This window comes from Thermoascus crustaceus (assembly GCF_041956765.1).
Source record: "Thermoascus crustaceus strain CBS 181.67 unplaced genomic scaffold VTN00scaffold_1, whole genome shotgun sequence".
NCBI lineage: Eukaryota > Fungi > Ascomycota > Eurotiomycetes > Eurotiales > Thermoascaceae > Thermoascus > Thermoascus crustaceus.
The window spans coordinates 3,468,638-3,486,604 of NW_027192527.1; the positions used below are offsets into that span (position 1 = coordinate 3,468,638).

Sequence of the window (17,967 nt, forward strand, 5' to 3'; positions counted from 1 at the left end):
GGAAGAAGAATGTGCCTTTTTGCCTGACAAAGAGCCGGAAAGATATAATGAAGGGGATTTTTTTGTCTTTTCTTGATGCTCGATGACTCGAGCCCAGCCTCCGTGTTGTGCGTGACGCAAATGGGTGGGGGAGGGGAAAACGAGACACCCTAGCGCCAGCGTCGGATCTTACAAGAGCGTCGCCACCGGCAATTCGGTCAAAGGACAGTAGCTTCGTGACAATTGATAGCAATGACGGTCAAAGATTGCCGTTCCGCATGCTTAGCCAGGTCTCCCGTGCGGATAGTTCGTGGTCCGTCCCACGGACGCAGTTCAACAACACTCTCGCCCGACGCATCGAACACTTGATGAGGCTCTTGAGGGCGCTGGGCTCGGGTGACACAGGTCAGCATCACGACAGGAGGCGAAACGAGGAGTGTGATGATGCTGCTTACCCTGCGCTGCTCTGCCCTCTCGCCTTACTCGGCCGCCTTGGTGCACAGCGTGCTCAATCCCTGCTCCACAGAAAACACTCCGCTGATGCCGCCCTACCTCTCCACAGTCTCTCTTCCCAGGGTGCTTTTTGAGCTGACTGACCCGTCCGTGAGGCTGTTTTTGCCTGGTTACCGCTGGTTGATCGTATTTGCGTTGCCAATTATTCGAGGTTCCCATCAAAACATGCCCCAGAAAGAGCTTCTGTTTGTATCACCCGGCGCCCCGCTGCCCGCTGCCCGCTGCCCTGCCTGTGCTTCGGGACGTGTTTGGTTGATGTACAATACCGCTTTGTCACTCCCTCGCACAGAGCAAAGCTGTCTTTTTTGTTTTCAAATCTTCTCAAGTTCCGGGCAAAGGAGCAGAATAATACGGAGTGAATCCTGGAAGCCCGGGGCCATGGATAAATGCAAAGAATGTTGAAGAGGTAGAGTTTTCTTGGTGTGATGTATGCCCCTTTGCTCTACAAGTGGGATATATATTCCATGACGTTGAAAGGCGCCAGAACACTCGAGACTGTACTTGCCCAAGGATAGCTGATAGAGTCCAACCAATCTGGACAACCCCACATGTTTACAGTGTGTGTGTCCCGGGCCCCAATTCGTCTAATGCTGAGAGGCCATGTCCACTGGAAGTGAGGAACGTGGGTTGACTGATGTAGGGCCAGCGTAGTTGGGCACACACGCTAGGCGTCAATCTCTCTAAAAATCCAGGACCACTTGGGCCATGCCATTGGGTACGGATTATGGAGGACGGGAAAGATCAGCTGTGCCCATCCAATGATATGGCATAGAGACCCATATTGTCCGTCATCTGGCGTTCATCTCTGAGACGGTTACTAAACTTCTTAGGGGCGCAACTCCATGACGTCGAAGCTGTCGGCATACGTTTGTTCTCCGGGCCTGATACCGGGAACCCGATGCAGGGCCGGGACACGTCCACACTGTTCCAAGGGTTGTAGGGGCTGTATAGCATTGCTTATTCTTGTCAGAGATTACTCTAACCTTTATGGCCTCTTGGCGCAATGAGTGTGGAATATGCACGGCTGCCTCCAGTCAATCCTGATCAATGATCCGAAGGTCTGCTTAGCTGTTGGAAGTTTGAACAGAATATTTGCTATCATGGCAAGAATTCTTTCTCTTACAGCAATTCCTCTCACTTGTTCTCTCTTCAAAGGCTATCTATGTCGAATTCTGTTTATCTTCCGAGAGAAATTGCAATGAGTTCGACTCCTATAAGCTTCGCCCGCCAAGACTGCTCTTTACCTCGATCAGCATTATCCCCAAGCGATCCCATGACCTCTCCTTGCATAACTTATCTCAGTATCGTGAGGCTAGTGCTCATGTGCTGCTGAGCCACAATCGTCATGTGGCATCACCCTTGCAGGACAAGACTTGGGGCGTCATGTCCTGCAGGAAACATAGTGGTATGGACTGTGCAGATTTTAATACATGGAAAGCAGATATTCTCCATCATTACATGCACTAGATTTCTACAGACCATCTCTCTTCTGTTTATTTGCAATCCTTATGTCGATCGTATGTGGTCTACGTGCTGACAGCCATTGTTATGTTCGGGCACAACAGCGTGGTTTTTCTCTTTTCCGCCTTCGACATGGAGAGATAACTCCCACCAGGTGTCGTTCTGGCCCTGGTTATGTGCTTACGTCTTAAACAGAATGGCTATGGATTATGCACGTCATGCTAATTCCTCTACCTTTTGGACTAAATAGCTAAATACGCAAAAACCTCTCAGCCACTGTGATATTGTAATCTGATATCGCTTCAAATTTGAGTTTACCAATGGGTACATAATAATTGAAGGGCAACAAAGGCAGAGTCTGGGGCAGGAGCTCAACAATCGTGTTGGAGAGAGCGACTTGCACCGCCTCCAGGGCGAGTACCCAGGCGGGCATGGTTTAGGGTAACGAGTGGTGTTGCATACGCTTGACTTTCCCAGAAGGTTACCCTATTGGGGAAATACCAGGAAATCAAGGCGAGGCACTTTGCCATCTGCTCCATCTCTAGAGAAATTTGGCTTATGATTTCCAGGTACCGCCGTCGTTGGGCAGCATGACCCTATATTGCTATTCGACAATCGTCGTCTTCGAAAGAACCCCGGTGGCTCAGTCAATATTTTCATTCTCGTTTATTCATTGTGAAACACATTGAGAATACGGCGTTCTTGCCCTTTTTATTCGGTGATTCTTTTATTTATTAAGACAACCATCTGGTAATATCTCTGGATATCAAACCACGCTCACTATGTGGAGATTGTGACACCCGAATTCTACAGCTATTCACACCCGGGGCTTTTTACCTTGCAAGTCTCTGAAGAGTATCCCTTTTCTCTTCCCGCAGCATAGTCCGGGGTCAATTGAAATCCCAGTACTTCAAGGAATAGATTATTATATATACAAAACCTTCCCTTTCTCCTCATTAAGCTCCTGTCACGAATATATCGAATTTCCTTCGTTGAATTTAGATATTCTTCCCAAAATCAAGAAAATCTCCCCTCTCACATCGTTCCTTATATATACCTATCTTTTTTCCAATACAGCCTCTATATATTCCGCTATATCCTCACTACCTGCCAGCTTCAACCCTTTTCTATCACCATAACCATGTCAGCAATAACTTTCGGCGACGTCTATATCTGCTGCCAATGTGGCAACCCCAATCTTTCCGCAATTGCCCCTCGCTGTCCTGTCTGCGGCCACGAGCCTGGGAGCTGCTGCACCAGAGGAGGAGTCGGTCAGGTCGATGAAACGTCGAATCTTGGCTCCGACGTTTGGGGAAGCTGCCCATTCATCTTCCAATCCCGTGCACACATGCACCATTCAGACGCGCTGGGAATGCCGGGAATGCCTTATCCTGTTCCTTTTCGTGCCCCAAGACCGTCGATGGCAGGGTGGTGGGAGTGCTGTAAGGGCCACCCGAACAACCCTGTTCTCTGTCCAGAGAGATGCTCAATATGCGGTCATTATCTATGCCCCAATTGCCACACCTATGGGCAATAGAGGCGACGATTGGGACTGAATAGGGAAACGTCGTGGAAGTTCTGGATGTCGTCGACACTCAAACTATATCTTCGCAAACCTTCGTGACAGGGACAACTAGTAACCGGCATTTTATCCCCGCGGATATACACACACTGCCTCAAACCATGGCAGTCGATCTTCTGGACCAGTTACCGACAAACATTTCTGGACGTTGCGCTTTCTTCGTCTTCTGTATTACTACTATGTATTATTATTTCTATATCTTTGTTCCCCCATTTTCGTGCTGTGTTTCTAACTGTTTTCCTGTTTTACTCTTGTTTCGATTCCTGCTTTTCTTTGCTTATTTTAGGAATTAAAGTTAGCTGGGCATTGATGTTTCGCAGATAGATTTCCTACCATGTTTCACGTTCTTGTGCTTTTTCTACCACTGCTGAATTGTGCTAAATTGTAACATTGTTTCCTTTATTCTTCCTTTGAGAGATCACTGTCAGTCTTTCCTTCTGAGTCAGTTTAGCTTCTTCCTTTTTTTGCTATATGTTTTCGTTACTTAGGATTTATCTTGTGTTTCTATAGATTGCATATATCGGCGTTTGGCGGCATTTTTTAAGGGCTTGCCTTTTTTTCTGCACTAGACAGCGTTGCCAATTTTTTGTTTTTTATCATTTCTCTTTCTTCTCTAGTGTACTTTTACAGTCATCTTGATTCTTTTGTTATTTTTGAGTAGACATGGGCCGTTGGATATAAAATGAAAATAGTTATCTCAGTAACGTCGAGTAAGCCCCTTTTACTATTTGTTTTGTGTTGTCCCCGTCTAGCCGCTCTGTATGAAAGCAGACTGGTGTCGTGCTATGCATGTAATTAGAAGAACCTCCCGTTCTTTAGTGAAAGCAAAAACAAAGCAATCTGTGCATTTTATTATATATACATTATTAACGAGTCAATGTCTTGAGTTGGAATAACAGACAGAATAAAAAGTACAGTAGTATAATACAAGTCTATCACAGGGCTATTCCAAAGTCCTAAGAACACAGCGAGGACCCAATTAGAAATATAAGGTGCATATTCCTGTCATCAAAGATCAGCAAGACGATGACAAGGTAGACTCTCGGTGCAGAGTATCCCAACAACGCCTGAGTTCTATACAATCAATCAATGCATCCTGTTCTGGTGTGATATATCTTTCTATAACCAAACTCAAAAAAGACATCAAGACTGCTGAATATTAATAAGCTTTCTGGGTAGTGTAGGTACTAGGTCCGTCTTTCCAATTAAAGTCTAGAGTCAGTTCTTCTAGCGATTGCCACCGCATCGCTAATTGCCAGATAGGTTTGACTGGATCGAATGATCAGTAGACATGTCTGAAACCTTGCGGTGGTGTGCCTTCGGTGGGCGCTGAATCTCTGGATTGTTGTCACCTTCGTCTCCAGAATCTCCGCGACGAGAAGAACGTGATCTCTCGGCCCTTTTCATTTTACTTCTTCTCCGATGACGATGGCGATGACGACGGTCTTGATGGTCTTCAGAGTCATCCCTACCCGTCTCAGGTCGTGGCTCGACTAGCCCAGCTTCTTCTTTCAACCTCTGAACGACAGGTCCGAGAGCGAAGGCACTCTCTAGGCTACTGTGATCAGCGCAGGGGCTTCCTTTCAATGGAAGAAGCCAGTCCGCTACCGTATAGCCCATTACCTGCTGTAAGTTTTTGAGACGGCTCCCAAGATCAAAGGGGTTCTCTCCCGGCCTCGTTCGTAGGATTGCAAAAACACGCCGGTCGTCCGGTTTCGGCTCCTGATCTTGGGCCCGTAGTTCGGGAGAGGTTCGCGGCTTTGGATAGGAGACTGTAGGAAATGTGGCCGCCCATTGCGTCTCAGGGTCTATTTCAATCTGATCAGGTCGGGGTATATGCACGGCTAAAGTCCAGACTTTAGATCTCCGAGTGAGATTCTCAATTGTCGTGACATTGAGCATGGCAAGCTGGAGCGAGCTTCCAGTCATGCCCGCAGCAAAAAGGCCAAATAGACAACTCCTATATACAGTTTAGTTGACAGCCCGTATGATATGACATAGGCACTCACAATCCCAAGACGACAAGCCAGTGAGCATTCACATGGCCTTCCTGAATCACAGATTTCTGTTAGAGAGCTTTCACAGCAATGCTTGGTTTTTTCATATTGCACATGTAGCGGGACGTAGTTGGCACTCCCCACGTTACAGGCGGATTGAACGTACCTCTCGCCGTAGCTCGGCCACGAATATGGAGAGAACGACAATATTGAAGATGCAGAAAACAGCTGTATAGAACACGAATTGAATAAAGAACTTAAACGACGTTTCAGAGACAACGCCCCCTACCCTGTTTAATGTCAGCGTATTCTATATGGCAGCAAATTGCTGAAGAGGTGACGATACCAGGGACAGAAATGATCCATTTTCCGCACACATCTATCGACCTCACGGCAGTGGTGAGCTCTGTCCGTCTTAAACTGACAGCACTTCGAACAGTATGGGGGTCTTCCATCTTCCATACAGACGAAGACATCTTTCGAATAGAAGCTCTCCAGGCCGGATGCGTCAAAGGGAAATGCCTTTCCCGGTGCGTAATCCAGACCACTCTCCACGTCTGTCTGGGGCTGCCGCTCAGTTTTCTCTTGAGCTGGGCCAAGTGCTTTTTCCCTCTTTCTATGTCTACGGCGCTTGCGATGACGACCGGCCGACTCCTCAGCTTCATCGCGCTCCCGTATCCATTGTGCTCCTCGTGGGAGAAAGCCCGTGTTCCAAATGACAGTGTGAAGTAGCCGTAGGTAAGTTGTGATAACCGGAAACAGGAGAACGTAATAAACTGCGATTATTGCCGCGCCAGCACCAACCCGAGGGCTCCTGCTGTAGTCGGGGTAGGGGTGGATCAGATAGTCAACTAGGACAGTTAGGACAGGAGGATAGAGGACATTGAGCAAGGTAAAGCTCACCACATAACGGCTTAGTCACTGCATAGCTGGCGTAGGCAAAGGCTCCAATTACCAGCACTGGAACAATTCTGGCAATAGCTAGATTTGCACGCTTGTTCCTGCGAGCGGCCATCTGAACGATAAGTTTGAGGTGCAGCTCTCAGAGCTGTCTGCATGAGGAATTCCCCCACTAGAAGTGCATGTAAAGCAATAATTGGGAAGTATATGTCTAATAAAGAATCATATAGCGCCCATCATTATCAAAAACGTATAAATGTAAGAAACAAATATGAGGTACGCTTTGATCTCATCCAGGGTGAGGCTGAGATGACGGGACATGCAAACAGTACAAATTCACGTGACAGCCAAACAGACGCGTCTCCGTGGGGCCCCGCGCCTCGGCAGTTGTTTGAGACAGGCTACAGTACACGTCTTTGTTATCAGAGCCCGTTGTGAACATCGATTCTTGTTTACCTAGATATTTTTAGCCACGGCCCTGATAGGTGTTACGTTATTAAGAACTGCCAAATATGAAAATGTCCGAGCTGTTTGCTACGACAGAACCAACTCCGAGAGTCCCACGAATGCAAGAAATCATTTGGGTGACATACTAACTGATAATTTTAACAATCCCTTTGCGCCTCGAGTAAGATATATCGCTTTGTCACAGAAATATCTGCCGTGTTCAGGCTCAAGCGGCAATCAGCTGCGGTGTAACAGTATTATGCAACCAGACACATGCACTAAGAGGTCCGAACATGTTCTAAGTCTTCAAAAACGCAATCTAGGATGCGGCTGACCTTCTCGTTATTAGTAACGTCCAATGAGATTGCCGAATTGACTTGTTGGATGCGGCTCTATAAGATAGTGGTGTTTACATCATAAATCTTCCTGATGAGGCTGACGAGTTATGCGCTTTGGCGTGCGCCAGGCCGGTCCTGAGCGTAGAATTCACATGTTCTCATATAAGGCCAGCTATGCGGCTGCCCCAGGGCCAGATTTATTGATCGATACATAAGGTCTTCACACCCTCCCGTCTCCTGTTTCCTTGGGTCTTCTTGTCATCCATTACAATATATATAAATGTTTCCAATCCCTCGCACCGAAGGTTTCTTTCCAGTGTCTCATTTCTGTCTTCACGTGCTTGTCATTGCTTACTAAGTAAGTTCAGAGACGATTTAACTACTGTTCAAGCCTGTTTGATTATCCATGCACAGCCACGCATTCTGTCGTTGAGTTGAGACTGACGGTCTTCCTACAGCGATCGAAAATGATTGCACCTTATCCTCTCGCCGAAGAAATCGACCGGAAATACTTGCGCTGAACATATTATTCGTGGACCGTGTGTGGCTCACTTCGCCTCGCCAGACCCTTCAGCACCCGGGCTCTATTACCCGAATCACCAAGAAGCCGTCATTGCTTCTTGAGCGTCACGTACCTGAGGAACTCGTGCATGTAGCGTCTCTTTTGGTTTTGTCCATAACAGCTGTTTACTGATCCATGTTGCGGTTTCAGATGCTAACCGGTGACCGCACTGGGGTTCCGGCATGGCGTCGGAAGGCTCTCGGTCTGCCTGGGCCGTGTACCCAGAGTTGGATGTCCTCAAACATCCGTATCGAGGCTTTCATCTTCAGTTACCTGTCATATTTCGTTGACCTGTCTTATCCGTTGCTAACTACTAGTACATCTTAGGCGAATCTGAGCTTTCGCCTTGAACAGCCTGTTTATCCGCTCATTGCCCGAGGGCCCAACCTGCCGCTTCACCTTTCTCGAGAGGTCGCCATTTCCTTACGCTCTTCGCGTGGCTTTTGTTTTGCGGTCATGATTCCTTGCACTTGGAGTCTTTTGTGGCTTGGCAACGGGCGAGAGCCCAAAGAAGACCTGATGTGGCACTTCATTGTTCGTGTACACCATCGAAGCTTCCATTGTTGATGATGTATAAATTTATGGCCTTTTAATTGCCTTTGTTTCTTAGATTCCTTTTGTCTTTTGTTGTGCCTGATAATTGCTTCGCTACATGGCTCGTCCTCCGCTCACCCTTTCAGTACATTTGGAACATTATCTCTTCTCACACTTCTTCCTCAACAACTCGTAAACAACTCTGTCATGCCGAAGAACCAGGTGATTATTTCTGTGGACATTTATATGCGCTCACGTTCTAATGTCAACAGGGACACTACTATAATACACGAAATCAGCGCTCCATAGATGGTCGCCGCCTTGATTCCGGCATGACTAGAGCACCATCTCCAGTCTACCTCCAGCATTCGTGCCAATCAAATTATACAAATGCGGACGAGCTCACGATTCTTCAATATTCTTCACCGGCTGGCAGAGCATATGCCGAAAAGATTCGTCAGCAACAAGAAGAGTACACTCGACAACAAGCACAACCCTACCATGCCACTTCTAATCGAAACGTCGAAAAGAATCCAAGTTCTATTGGCACGCAACAGGTTCAGCAACATGGCTCCCGCAGGACTCACGTCCCTCCTACACAAGGATCCATTCAAGGTCAAGATCACTTCCCGTTCTTGTCAAGATGTTTTACATATTACTGGCACTGTTGCCAATGTGAGTATGGTGGGGCATCCGTTTCCTTAAACGATAAATGCCCTGAGCCGTCCTGCCAGCATACACGATGTGACGAATGCCTAGTAGCACGGAGCGACATTGTTGAATAGCGATCCCCGCCGACTCCGAGAAGAGGCTGGAGCCGAAGATATAGATAGTAGATAATTATTTCGCATCTCCTTTGCTTTAGCTTTTTAAGATGGTTTTGGAGACTTTAATACATTGACTTGTCTCTGATTTCTAGGTGGTCCCTGGCGTTTTGCAACAGTGATTTTTTCGGTTCGGTATCTTCAGCGTATACCGCACTGATTTTTCTTTTCTTTCATTCTCCCATTTTTCTGAGTTCCAGGAACTCATATTTTAGCATTCTTCATGCCACAAAACGGCTATCTTTGGATAAATTTGTACTATAGTCTGGTTGTCCCGAAAGCAGTTTTATCATGACTCTTCTGAAAGATCGGCATTATACCCACAACAAAGAGAGAAGAATATTGGTCGTTTTAAAAACCAGTATTTCTATTTCATTAAAATCTGTCATGTTGTTATTTGCAGACTACGTGGTTTCTCCTGAATGTGCTGCTTTATGGCTTAGGCAGCAATGCCTTGAACGTTCAATAGAAACTCTCCAAAAATTTCTGATACTTAGAAGAAATGATCTGACATCAATCTTTATGGCAGTGCAGTTGCCTGACTGCTCTGACATGTGTCGGCAGTCGAGAGTTGTCGATACGGAACGTCATGATGGTTTGAGGGTTCTAGATCCCGGCAAGGCACATCAGACGACTGAGCGAATATCGGTGACCCCGTTCAGGAGTGCAAATCTGCCCGATTGCCCTATCACTTTTTCTGCAATTCTAATGGTTCCTTTAGGTTGGTCAGTGTGGCTTGCCAAGTTGGGTTTGTCAAAGATCGCCCTGCGAAGATCAACTTGACTCAATTCCGGAGCTCGTGGAACACCTGTCTAGGGCTTTTTCAGAGAGCGTGCATAGGTTATTTTGCCCGTAATTTCCTTATTTACTAAGTTAAATTGAAGTCTACACCCTCCAGGTGACAGAGATTGACCCACACTTCTCAGGCAAACCCCTGAACCCCATGCAAAGCCACCTCGCTGCCTCGATTTGGCTACCGATCTCGATTCGGGAACCGATTATTGAGTCGAACGGTGTCAACAGCTTTCCTTTCTTTCATTATCTTTACAATACTGCAGGCGGCCGGCCCCATTGTAGGGCATTCTCGTGGTTGCCCAGATGCCCTGCTCAGCCTTTACCCTCCGCCCTCTTACCCCGTGCCCTGGCTATGTATTTGGATTGCCTGATTCTCGCTCTATACTATTTAATGAGCACCCTTCCTGTTGTAATGATCATATTCTCCTGTCTCATAGACAATTCACTTCATACAATATCAGCTCTAAAAGAGTCAACTTGTATAATATCAGTTTTTGGACAATCCCATCGCTTTTCATATCAATCAACTTCCTTATCCACATTCCACTATGGGAAAGTCCGCTCTGTGGTATTGCTGCAAATGCAACTACGGTCCTCATGAACCGGCCATCCACGCAGCGTGTATAGACTGCGGTGCCGAGAGATGTCACTTGTGCCGCGTTGAAGTGACCAAAACCGCTGCTTCCCGCGACTGTGACCCGATCTCTCCCTATCCATCTGCTCCAATCTTCTCGCCGCGGAATCCAGAAAACGATGTCACTACGTTCGCCAGCTTTGGCAACGGATTACCATCTGTTCCCGACCGTCTATCTGTGAACACTGTGCTGCTCAGCAGATCACTCCCAACTGAATTCTCGGCTCCGGTCCGGACTCATGGACCAACGTACATGTACATCTGCTGCAATTGCGGTGACGGTCCAAAGGTTTACAAAAATCAGCCACGGTGCATCATGTGTGAACATACTGCTTGCGAGAACTGCGAGCAAGTCAAGTAAGGCAGCAAAATAACGGCTATTTTCATGTAAAAGTTCTGTTTGGAGATCAGGTAAGTGGTTTTCGAACTCACCGCTTCATCACGTCCTAGATCTATTGAATCATAATATTGATGCCTTATTCTTCCTGCAGATTGTCGATGCAGAAATGATGCAGTCATCAGATCTTTCAGTCATCGTTAGAGTTCGGCATAGCGACTGGTGTGGGTCTCTGGAAATTCCGCATAAAAAGGCAGACTCCGTTGTATTTTTTTTCTGTTTTGGTTACTAGAACGCCTCTTTTTCATATTATGTGCTGTCTTTTTTTTCTTTTTTTGAAAGCAAATGGTGGTTTCTTGAGATTTTCGATACAATAGACAAGCTTGCTTGTTTCGAATCGGATGTGTTTCACCCGCTTGCTTGAGATCAGCGCTAAATGGTGCCTGGGGGGAGGTTCCACAGGAGATGATTCTGCTTTTTTTGTTTTCTGTATTTTAGTTATAGACCAATGACAACTGCAATGATTCAATGCTTCTGCCACCAAGTGAGTTGAATCCTAGTGTGTGCCCCGTTGCCTAAGCCATCGTTGCCTGGATTACGGAGTATGGAGAACCGACAGGCAGACTCGAGATCATCACTGTTGTCAAGCTCACCGTAGGAAGCTCTGCTAAAGGAAAAGAGAGAAAGTGGTCTCTGCTATTAAGTAGCGGACAGATACGCAGAATGTCGGGGCACGTGGCGTCAGGTGCGATCTGCATCCATCACCATCATACCTTTCCCCCCCAGCGCGACTGAACCCCCACGCGAGAGATCGGGGAGTTGTCCTCGTCATCGCGCGCGGATCAGCACAAGGCGAGTCACAACCACGCGCAAAGCTAGCCGGCTCTTCTGTCAGTGCACATGTATGTGGTGATGTCCTGTGGGCGCGGGAACGGTGTTCGGCGGGTACTCTCGCAAGCGCTCGTCTCCGTGAACCACACCACGTTTTCAGGCGAACCGTCTGCCCGTCGCCCTTGAGCCCTGGCGGTTTCAGGGTTCGAGTCGATCATCGCAGGACTCCACCTCCTAAGTGCTCTGCCTTGTCGACCTAAAGTCCACGTGTAACAGGGTGTCCTCTATCGCTCTTCAGCAGCCAGGGTCCTTAATCGAGATCGTTTAAGATCCGCGAATGTCGTCGAGGCTAAGAAGCCCCTGGCCCTTGCTGGCGGAGAGCACACACAGAGCCTCAGTACCCAAAGCTAATTGATACGCATGACACTAGGTACTTACTAGGTAATTACCCGATGGAGAGAGATTGGCTCAAGAACACCAGAAGGTTTGGGCGTCGCTCCCTACCGTGTCGCGTCCATACTCATCATCTATCTGCGAAGCGATCAAAACGCGCCAGGTCTGTGGCCATGCTAGCCTGCTCTTCACGGTTGAACGGTATTGTGACGAGGTGTTTCCCGTGGCTTGTTCCTAGGGAAAAGGGTGAACATCGCCTCTACCTGCCCCTGGTCTCTTCTACAAAGTTAATTCGCAGTTATCGTCTTGGGCAGCGATTTACCAAAGTGCGACTGTCGCAGTGGTCCTTGGGACTAGGCCCTCTGGCACAATTGTGTATACAGTAGCTTGCGCGAGTTCAGACAGCCACCTTCACGATCATAGAAATCCGCGGAATTGAAGCAAAGTGAGTGACGTCGTCATGGATATGCAGAAAAATCGCGCTCGCAGCCGTGCGGCGCTAAGTTTGCATTGCAGTATCAGGGACCGTTAATGGTTCGCTGAGGATGAAGGCTGAAAAGTATCAACGACACCAGTCAACCGCCTCAAACTGGAGATTGGATGGAATCTTGGGGACCCGTTCAAGCACACTACTGCATGGAAGCCTTCTAGATTTCTCTTAACTAATGGGATTGTACCAGCTGCTTTGGGAGTCTGTGCATCACAGCAAGGGGCCCCATCGGGCGTGGAGTGCGCTATTCTTGGATCCATGCCAATCTACCTAACCATCTGGATGGTTGTAGGCAAGTAAGTTTATGACATGCATGAGTCGGAGACATTTCCTCATACTAGAAAATTCAGGTCCACGATCGAGAAGATCTGTAATCATGGATACTTGGTCTACGTCTTCAGGTGGCGATAACACTACCCTGGTTTTCTCTAGGTGCATGCGCCGGGAGCGGATGTTAGACGGAACAATTGCTGGTTTACTGACCTTTTCATCGTCTCCATTTCCAGCACTAGGCGCCAGAAGGGGCCCGCATACATCGTGTCTTCGTGTTGCCTTCTCACATTGCTTCACTTTGATACATCCCCAGTCTGTTGATTCCAAAATTGCGACTGTCAGTTCCTAGAGTGGCAGTGTTCTCTTTACCCTTAGAAGCAGGGGACTTTTTTGCCACTCAGTGCTTGATTCTGTTATTCGAGGTAAATGTTTGGAAAGCATGTTCTGAGTCGCCTGACCATACCCTGATGCATGACGAAACGAATCTGAAAGCGCAAGGCAACTTGAGCCTCCAAGTGCACTGCGACTGGCTGGATAATCGCTACGAAGAGGCACTTCACGATTTGAATCGGTCATCGTTGAATAGGTAGGTAAGTCGATTATCTTTAAGTTTCTATACAGGTTTACAGCTATGGTGGCACTTTTTAACTATTCATATTCCTTAATACTTTTTGCGAAGTTATCCGAACTGTTTACTATGTGGGTATAGTACACGAGTCAAACGATTTCTCCTTCCATGAACCGCGAAGTCTATCATCCGAGGAAATCGGCCCAAGGTGATCATACCCTAGTCACGAGACAGCCGCACAGCGGCACAACTCAACAACAAGGGTGTTCCGGCTGCATAGAAGATTCCGTGAAGCTTCGGTGACCAAAAGAAAAAAGGAAAAAAAATAATATCACAGCCTGGCTCTCAAGTGGCGCGCATAGCCGATGCAGCCCATGTCAAGACGGCTTGCATGGGGCATGACAGGAGTGCCCCGCATGATCTAGTGTACCGTTCGCGCTTCTATCCCAGGAACAGTGATTGGAATACGAAATACTTCGACGCGGTTTTCCCTTGTTTTGTATATGGCAAGGGGCACTTAATGAAGAAATTCGTCTGAAAATTGAGTCCGTGCCCGACATAGCCACAGCATTGTTCAATACCCTGTTCCCGCAGGGTAGAACCACGCGGTCGATCTGCGGGCAGATTGGCGAGGCTGGAGACCGTGGACTTGGTCCTAGATCTTCGGGGTTGGTGATCTTCAAAGGCACCAAGAGCCCTGGCTGCTGCGTAGCTCGTCTATGGAGTATCGGCGAGGAAGCACCTAGGGTTGAACCATGCTTAGTACGCAGTCCCTGCAAGCCTTTGACAGGGAAACGCGACGCGGATACTACACCCGCATCCGGGGCGGCGGCGCGGCAACTTGGAGCTGACCATGAACCTTTTTTTCCCTCCGTTTTGGCGCCGTGGGTTTTTGCGGGTGAGATGCACCGGTTGACCAACTTGGCGAGCGCAGCAATGATTTCGCTGCCATCACTTAGTAGAAACACCTTACCAAGTTTCCTAAAGGGTCCAGAACCCTTAGCTGCTCCAGTTGACAGAGTCAGCGTCTACTCTTGGTCGCGCTCTACTGCACACATGCAGCAGCAGCAACAAATGCTGCATAGGTTAGCAGAGAGCTAGCGGCTCTGCTGCAGGCTGCAGCGTCGGCCTTCTGCGCAGTCCGGAGGTCTCCGTGCCGATCCGATCGACAACAACAACAACATTATCATCCCCATAATCACCATCTTCCTCTTTCTCTCTCTCTGCCTTCTGCTCATAGGGTAAGACAACTCCAGGTTCAGCCGCCATTGCACTGCCACCTCCCGGCCTCATCGCGGGATATGATATCTGTTCCCCTCCATGGAAACACCTACGTCATTAGGAGTATCTGCTTTATTGATGTCATTATCCTGTGACACCTTGAGACAGGTGTCCAGTGTGCTCCGCTTTGCGGAAAGAAAAAGACAAAAAATTGGGAGTTGAGGTGAAACAGGAACAAGGCTGGGGTTTTGCAGCGCCTCGTTGCCTTGTACCTGATAGACGGTTATGGTTATGGCTGTGCAAAACTCTATCAGCGTGTTTGGATCAGGGTAGTCTGCTACCTTATCAGGTAGGTATGGAACTTGCTGCTTCTCATGCTATGACGCCAAGGACTTTCTTCCAGCGTTATATCATTGATTGCAGTACTATGATGGAATCTACTAACCTATATGAGTAGTCAGGCCTGCCAGAGATACCTTAGACTTTGGAAGGTACTGTACATCAGTAAACTATACAGCACAACGCTAAGTAGTTTACGGTATTTTGGTTACCGAATTCAGCGTCTTTTGAGCCATTTAGACGCTGTTTCAAGGCTCCTTGGGTTTTTTTAATATGAAAATAAAATACTTGATGGACAGTATTGGTTCTTCGCTGAACAAATCGAGTCATTTTATATTGCAGAAAGAAAATGAATTAAACAAAGTCGCGGCAAGCATGAAAGCATTGTATTTTCATCTGAGATAATTGGCTTTTTCCGTATTAGCGGACCATCGGATATTCTCAAACTAGGGAAATTTTTCCCTTTACCCGTCTCATTTCATGTGGATAGAATGTGTTATTTTGTATCCTTGGGTTGCCCTGCAAGCATTCATGTTGCACTAGCGATTTCTGAGCAATCTCCATAACTTCCTTAATACTTGTTGGAAGAATCATTATTCATAACTTTGAATTTGGGACCGGTCAATATTCCAATAGATAAAAGGGGAAAAAAAATAAGAGACATACTGAAAAATTGCCCTCTAAATCATCAATCAATTTAGCATTTAATCTCTCTTTCTGTCAGTGTCTTAGGTATTACGCACAGATCCGATCACTATGCAGATGCAGTTGGGTATTGAATATGCTTTGCAAGTTGGGAAATGCTTTCCCCAGATAGTATATGACTTGAGTGTATCCCTCACAGTGCTAGCTCCTAGGCCAAAGGCGACGAGAAGGAGCATGAAGGGCCAATATTGGCATATTATTCAGTTACTTACGTCACATGTATTATAGGAACGTGGAACAAAACAAAATGTAGTATGACGTATCACGGTTCTTATATATCAAGAATGTTTCTGCGCATAAGAGTAGTAGTAAGCTGTCTATGCATCTCGAGGGCAATCTAAGATTTCCCTGGCTCCGTACTCACGCAAAGTTTCTGCTATTGCGGCATGTCCCTTCGTGATGGCATATGTTAATAAACTTATCTGTTTCCTCAGTGGAACCTTGTAATACCTAGAAGGGGCCACCACGAATATATTTGGATACCACCATGATCGAGCAACAGTCTCAAAATCTCCTCATTTCCTTTTGCAATCGCTATAAGCAAGCATGATTGATGCCACAATTTGTTAGGACGAGCGCCTTTCAGAAGCATCTTTTTGGCCAGCTTCACCTTTCCCTTTCGGACCACTCTCATTAGTTTTGGCTGGTGATCGTGTTCGTCCCGATTCGGATCAGCACTCGTAGTCCAGCAGCGATTCAGCAATTGAATCGTAGTTCTTTATAATTGCTACTTGCAGTGGAGTGCGAGGTTTGCTGGATCCTTTGTATCCCGTATTCCATCGTATCTCGGTATCTTCCGTATGTCCATTTCTAGCTGCCAAAGCAAGCGGTGTCTGATCCATGACATTCCGTGTTTCCAGTTGCTCTGGAACCATGTGGAGTAGAAATTCTAAGGTCTCCAAGTGACCTTGTTCTGCAACTGTACCTAATAGTGTAAACTCGCGCCCATCTTTTATCCTGCACATTGGCACCCTTCGTATCAGCAGCTCCACAACCGCTTTTTGTCCGTAATGGGCGGCAACGAACAGCAGTGTTCGTTGCCGACATCCCTCGAGTTGGTCTCAGCACCACGCTCCAGCAGCAGCTCGATAACCGCCGTGCCGTGTTCAGCTGCATAGAGAGCGCTGTTCGCTGCTCTCCGTTACATGCCTCGATATTAGCCTGTGCTTGAAGTGATTTCCGCGCGGTTCCCTCTCGACCTTTCATGTGGCCCAGAGGAGGGCGGAGCTTCCACGATATCGCACATCATAACGATACAGGTCCCATTCTAGCGCATTCAGAAGACGTCGATGGGTAAGAGAGAACACATAGAGATTTTTGATGAGAATGGAATTTGTGGAACCTTCTGGGTTATCAAATAGGCCGCTATTTCTAGTAGCAGATCATATCGGAGATCGAGTAAACCCATGATTTTAGTTAGGAGCGAAAGAGACTGGAGGGAAATAATTAATGAAAGTGCTAACAAGCAAGTTTTATGCATTTAGTTCTTTTGGGGGAAGCGAATTTGATTATTCATTATTTGAAGGTGTACGTTTCTTTATACAAGTAGGTACCCTTTTGGGAGGCTTCTAACTATTGGGGCGAAGCTCATGAGTCACGATAACCAAAATCTGAGGTAACGTAAGCGGTCTCGACATCCTACCTAGGAATAATATAGGAAGCCTATCAGGGTCACAAGTCAGCCTGACTCAAGCCCTAGCCCGGACAAATTAGAAAGCCAGACTGTCTAACTGCGATGGTAATTTGACAGATTCTTGGGAAGATGTAAAATCACACATGGAAATTGGGCTGGTGACATTTTTTGAGGACAAACTTGAAGTGTGTGTGAAACAAAGATAATGACTGTTCTCTTTTAACCGACATCTTGCATACAGTGTCATGCTTGAGTTTTAAGGCAGATAATGTCTACTCTTATCGCTCTCGAAGTTATCCTTCGTGTCTCCTTTGTACAGGCATCTGTGTTTCCTTGCGCCCGCAATTCGTCAGAACATAGTGATGGAATGCGAGTGTGTATTCTCTAAAGGGACACGGGTTACGTGTCCTGATAAGTTAACGTAATTTACCAACGAGCGGCGCACACCAACGAGCGGCGCAAAAGATCCGAGCTTCCGCCCCCTATAACCTTCCCCTATTCAACCACCAAATATGCCACCAAAATTGTCAAATTCTGCAGATTCTGCAGTTAATCAAGAAGGCCGAATTCTACTAGCTATAAAGGCCTTTCAGAATGGGCAATTTCGGAGC

General features: G+C 47.1%; 5 protein-coding genes across 5 annotated transcripts; 3 read left to right on the forward strand and 2 right to left on the reverse strand.

Moving 5' to 3' along the window:
* Window positions 1-257: 257 nt before the first annotated feature.
* Window positions 258-566, forward strand: VTN00DRAFT_1216 (uncharacterized protein; the record flags this gene model as incomplete). Its single annotated transcript, XM_069427299.1, has 1 exon — window positions 258-566. One exon carries the CDS (start codon window positions 258-260, stop codon window positions 564-566), a length of 309 nt encoding a protein of 102 aa, XP_069291918.1.
* A 4,217-nt stretch (window positions 567-4,783) lies between these two features.
* On the reverse strand, window positions 4,784-6,547 carry VTN00DRAFT_1217 (uncharacterized protein; the record flags this gene model as incomplete). The annotated part of the gene is made up of 5 exons (XM_069427300.1): window positions 4,784-5,495; window positions 5,545-5,600; window positions 5,699-5,822; window positions 5,879-6,383; window positions 6,436-6,547. The coding sequence occupies 5 exons, from the start codon at window positions 6,545-6,547 to the stop codon at window positions 4,784-4,786; spliced, it is 1,509 nt and encodes a 502-aa protein (XP_069291919.1).
* A 156-nt stretch (window positions 6,548-6,703) lies between these two features.
* Window positions 6,704-9,098, forward strand: VTN00DRAFT_1218 (uncharacterized protein; the record flags this gene model as incomplete). The annotated part of the gene is made up of 7 exons (XM_069427301.1): window positions 6,704-6,708; window positions 7,523-7,575; window positions 7,676-7,869; window positions 7,930-8,064; window positions 8,107-8,341; window positions 8,390-8,535; window positions 8,586-9,098. The coding sequence occupies 7 exons, from the start codon at window positions 6,704-6,706 to the stop codon at window positions 9,096-9,098; spliced, it is 1,281 nt and encodes a 426-aa protein (XP_069291920.1).
* A 1,382-nt stretch (window positions 9,099-10,480) lies between these two features.
* On the forward strand, window positions 10,481-10,927 carry VTN00DRAFT_1219 (uncharacterized protein; the record flags this gene model as incomplete). Its single annotated transcript, XM_069427302.1, has 1 exon — window positions 10,481-10,927. One exon carries the CDS (start codon window positions 10,481-10,483, stop codon window positions 10,925-10,927), a length of 447 nt encoding a protein of 148 aa, XP_069291921.1.
* A 3,617-nt stretch (window positions 10,928-14,544) lies between these two features.
* Window positions 14,545-14,751, reverse strand: VTN00DRAFT_1220 (uncharacterized protein; the record flags this gene model as incomplete). Its single annotated transcript, XM_069427304.1, has 1 exon — window positions 14,545-14,751. One exon carries the CDS (start codon window positions 14,749-14,751, stop codon window positions 14,545-14,547), a length of 207 nt encoding a protein of 68 aa, XP_069291922.1.
* Between the last annotated feature and the right edge of the window lie 3,216 nt (window positions 14,752-17,967).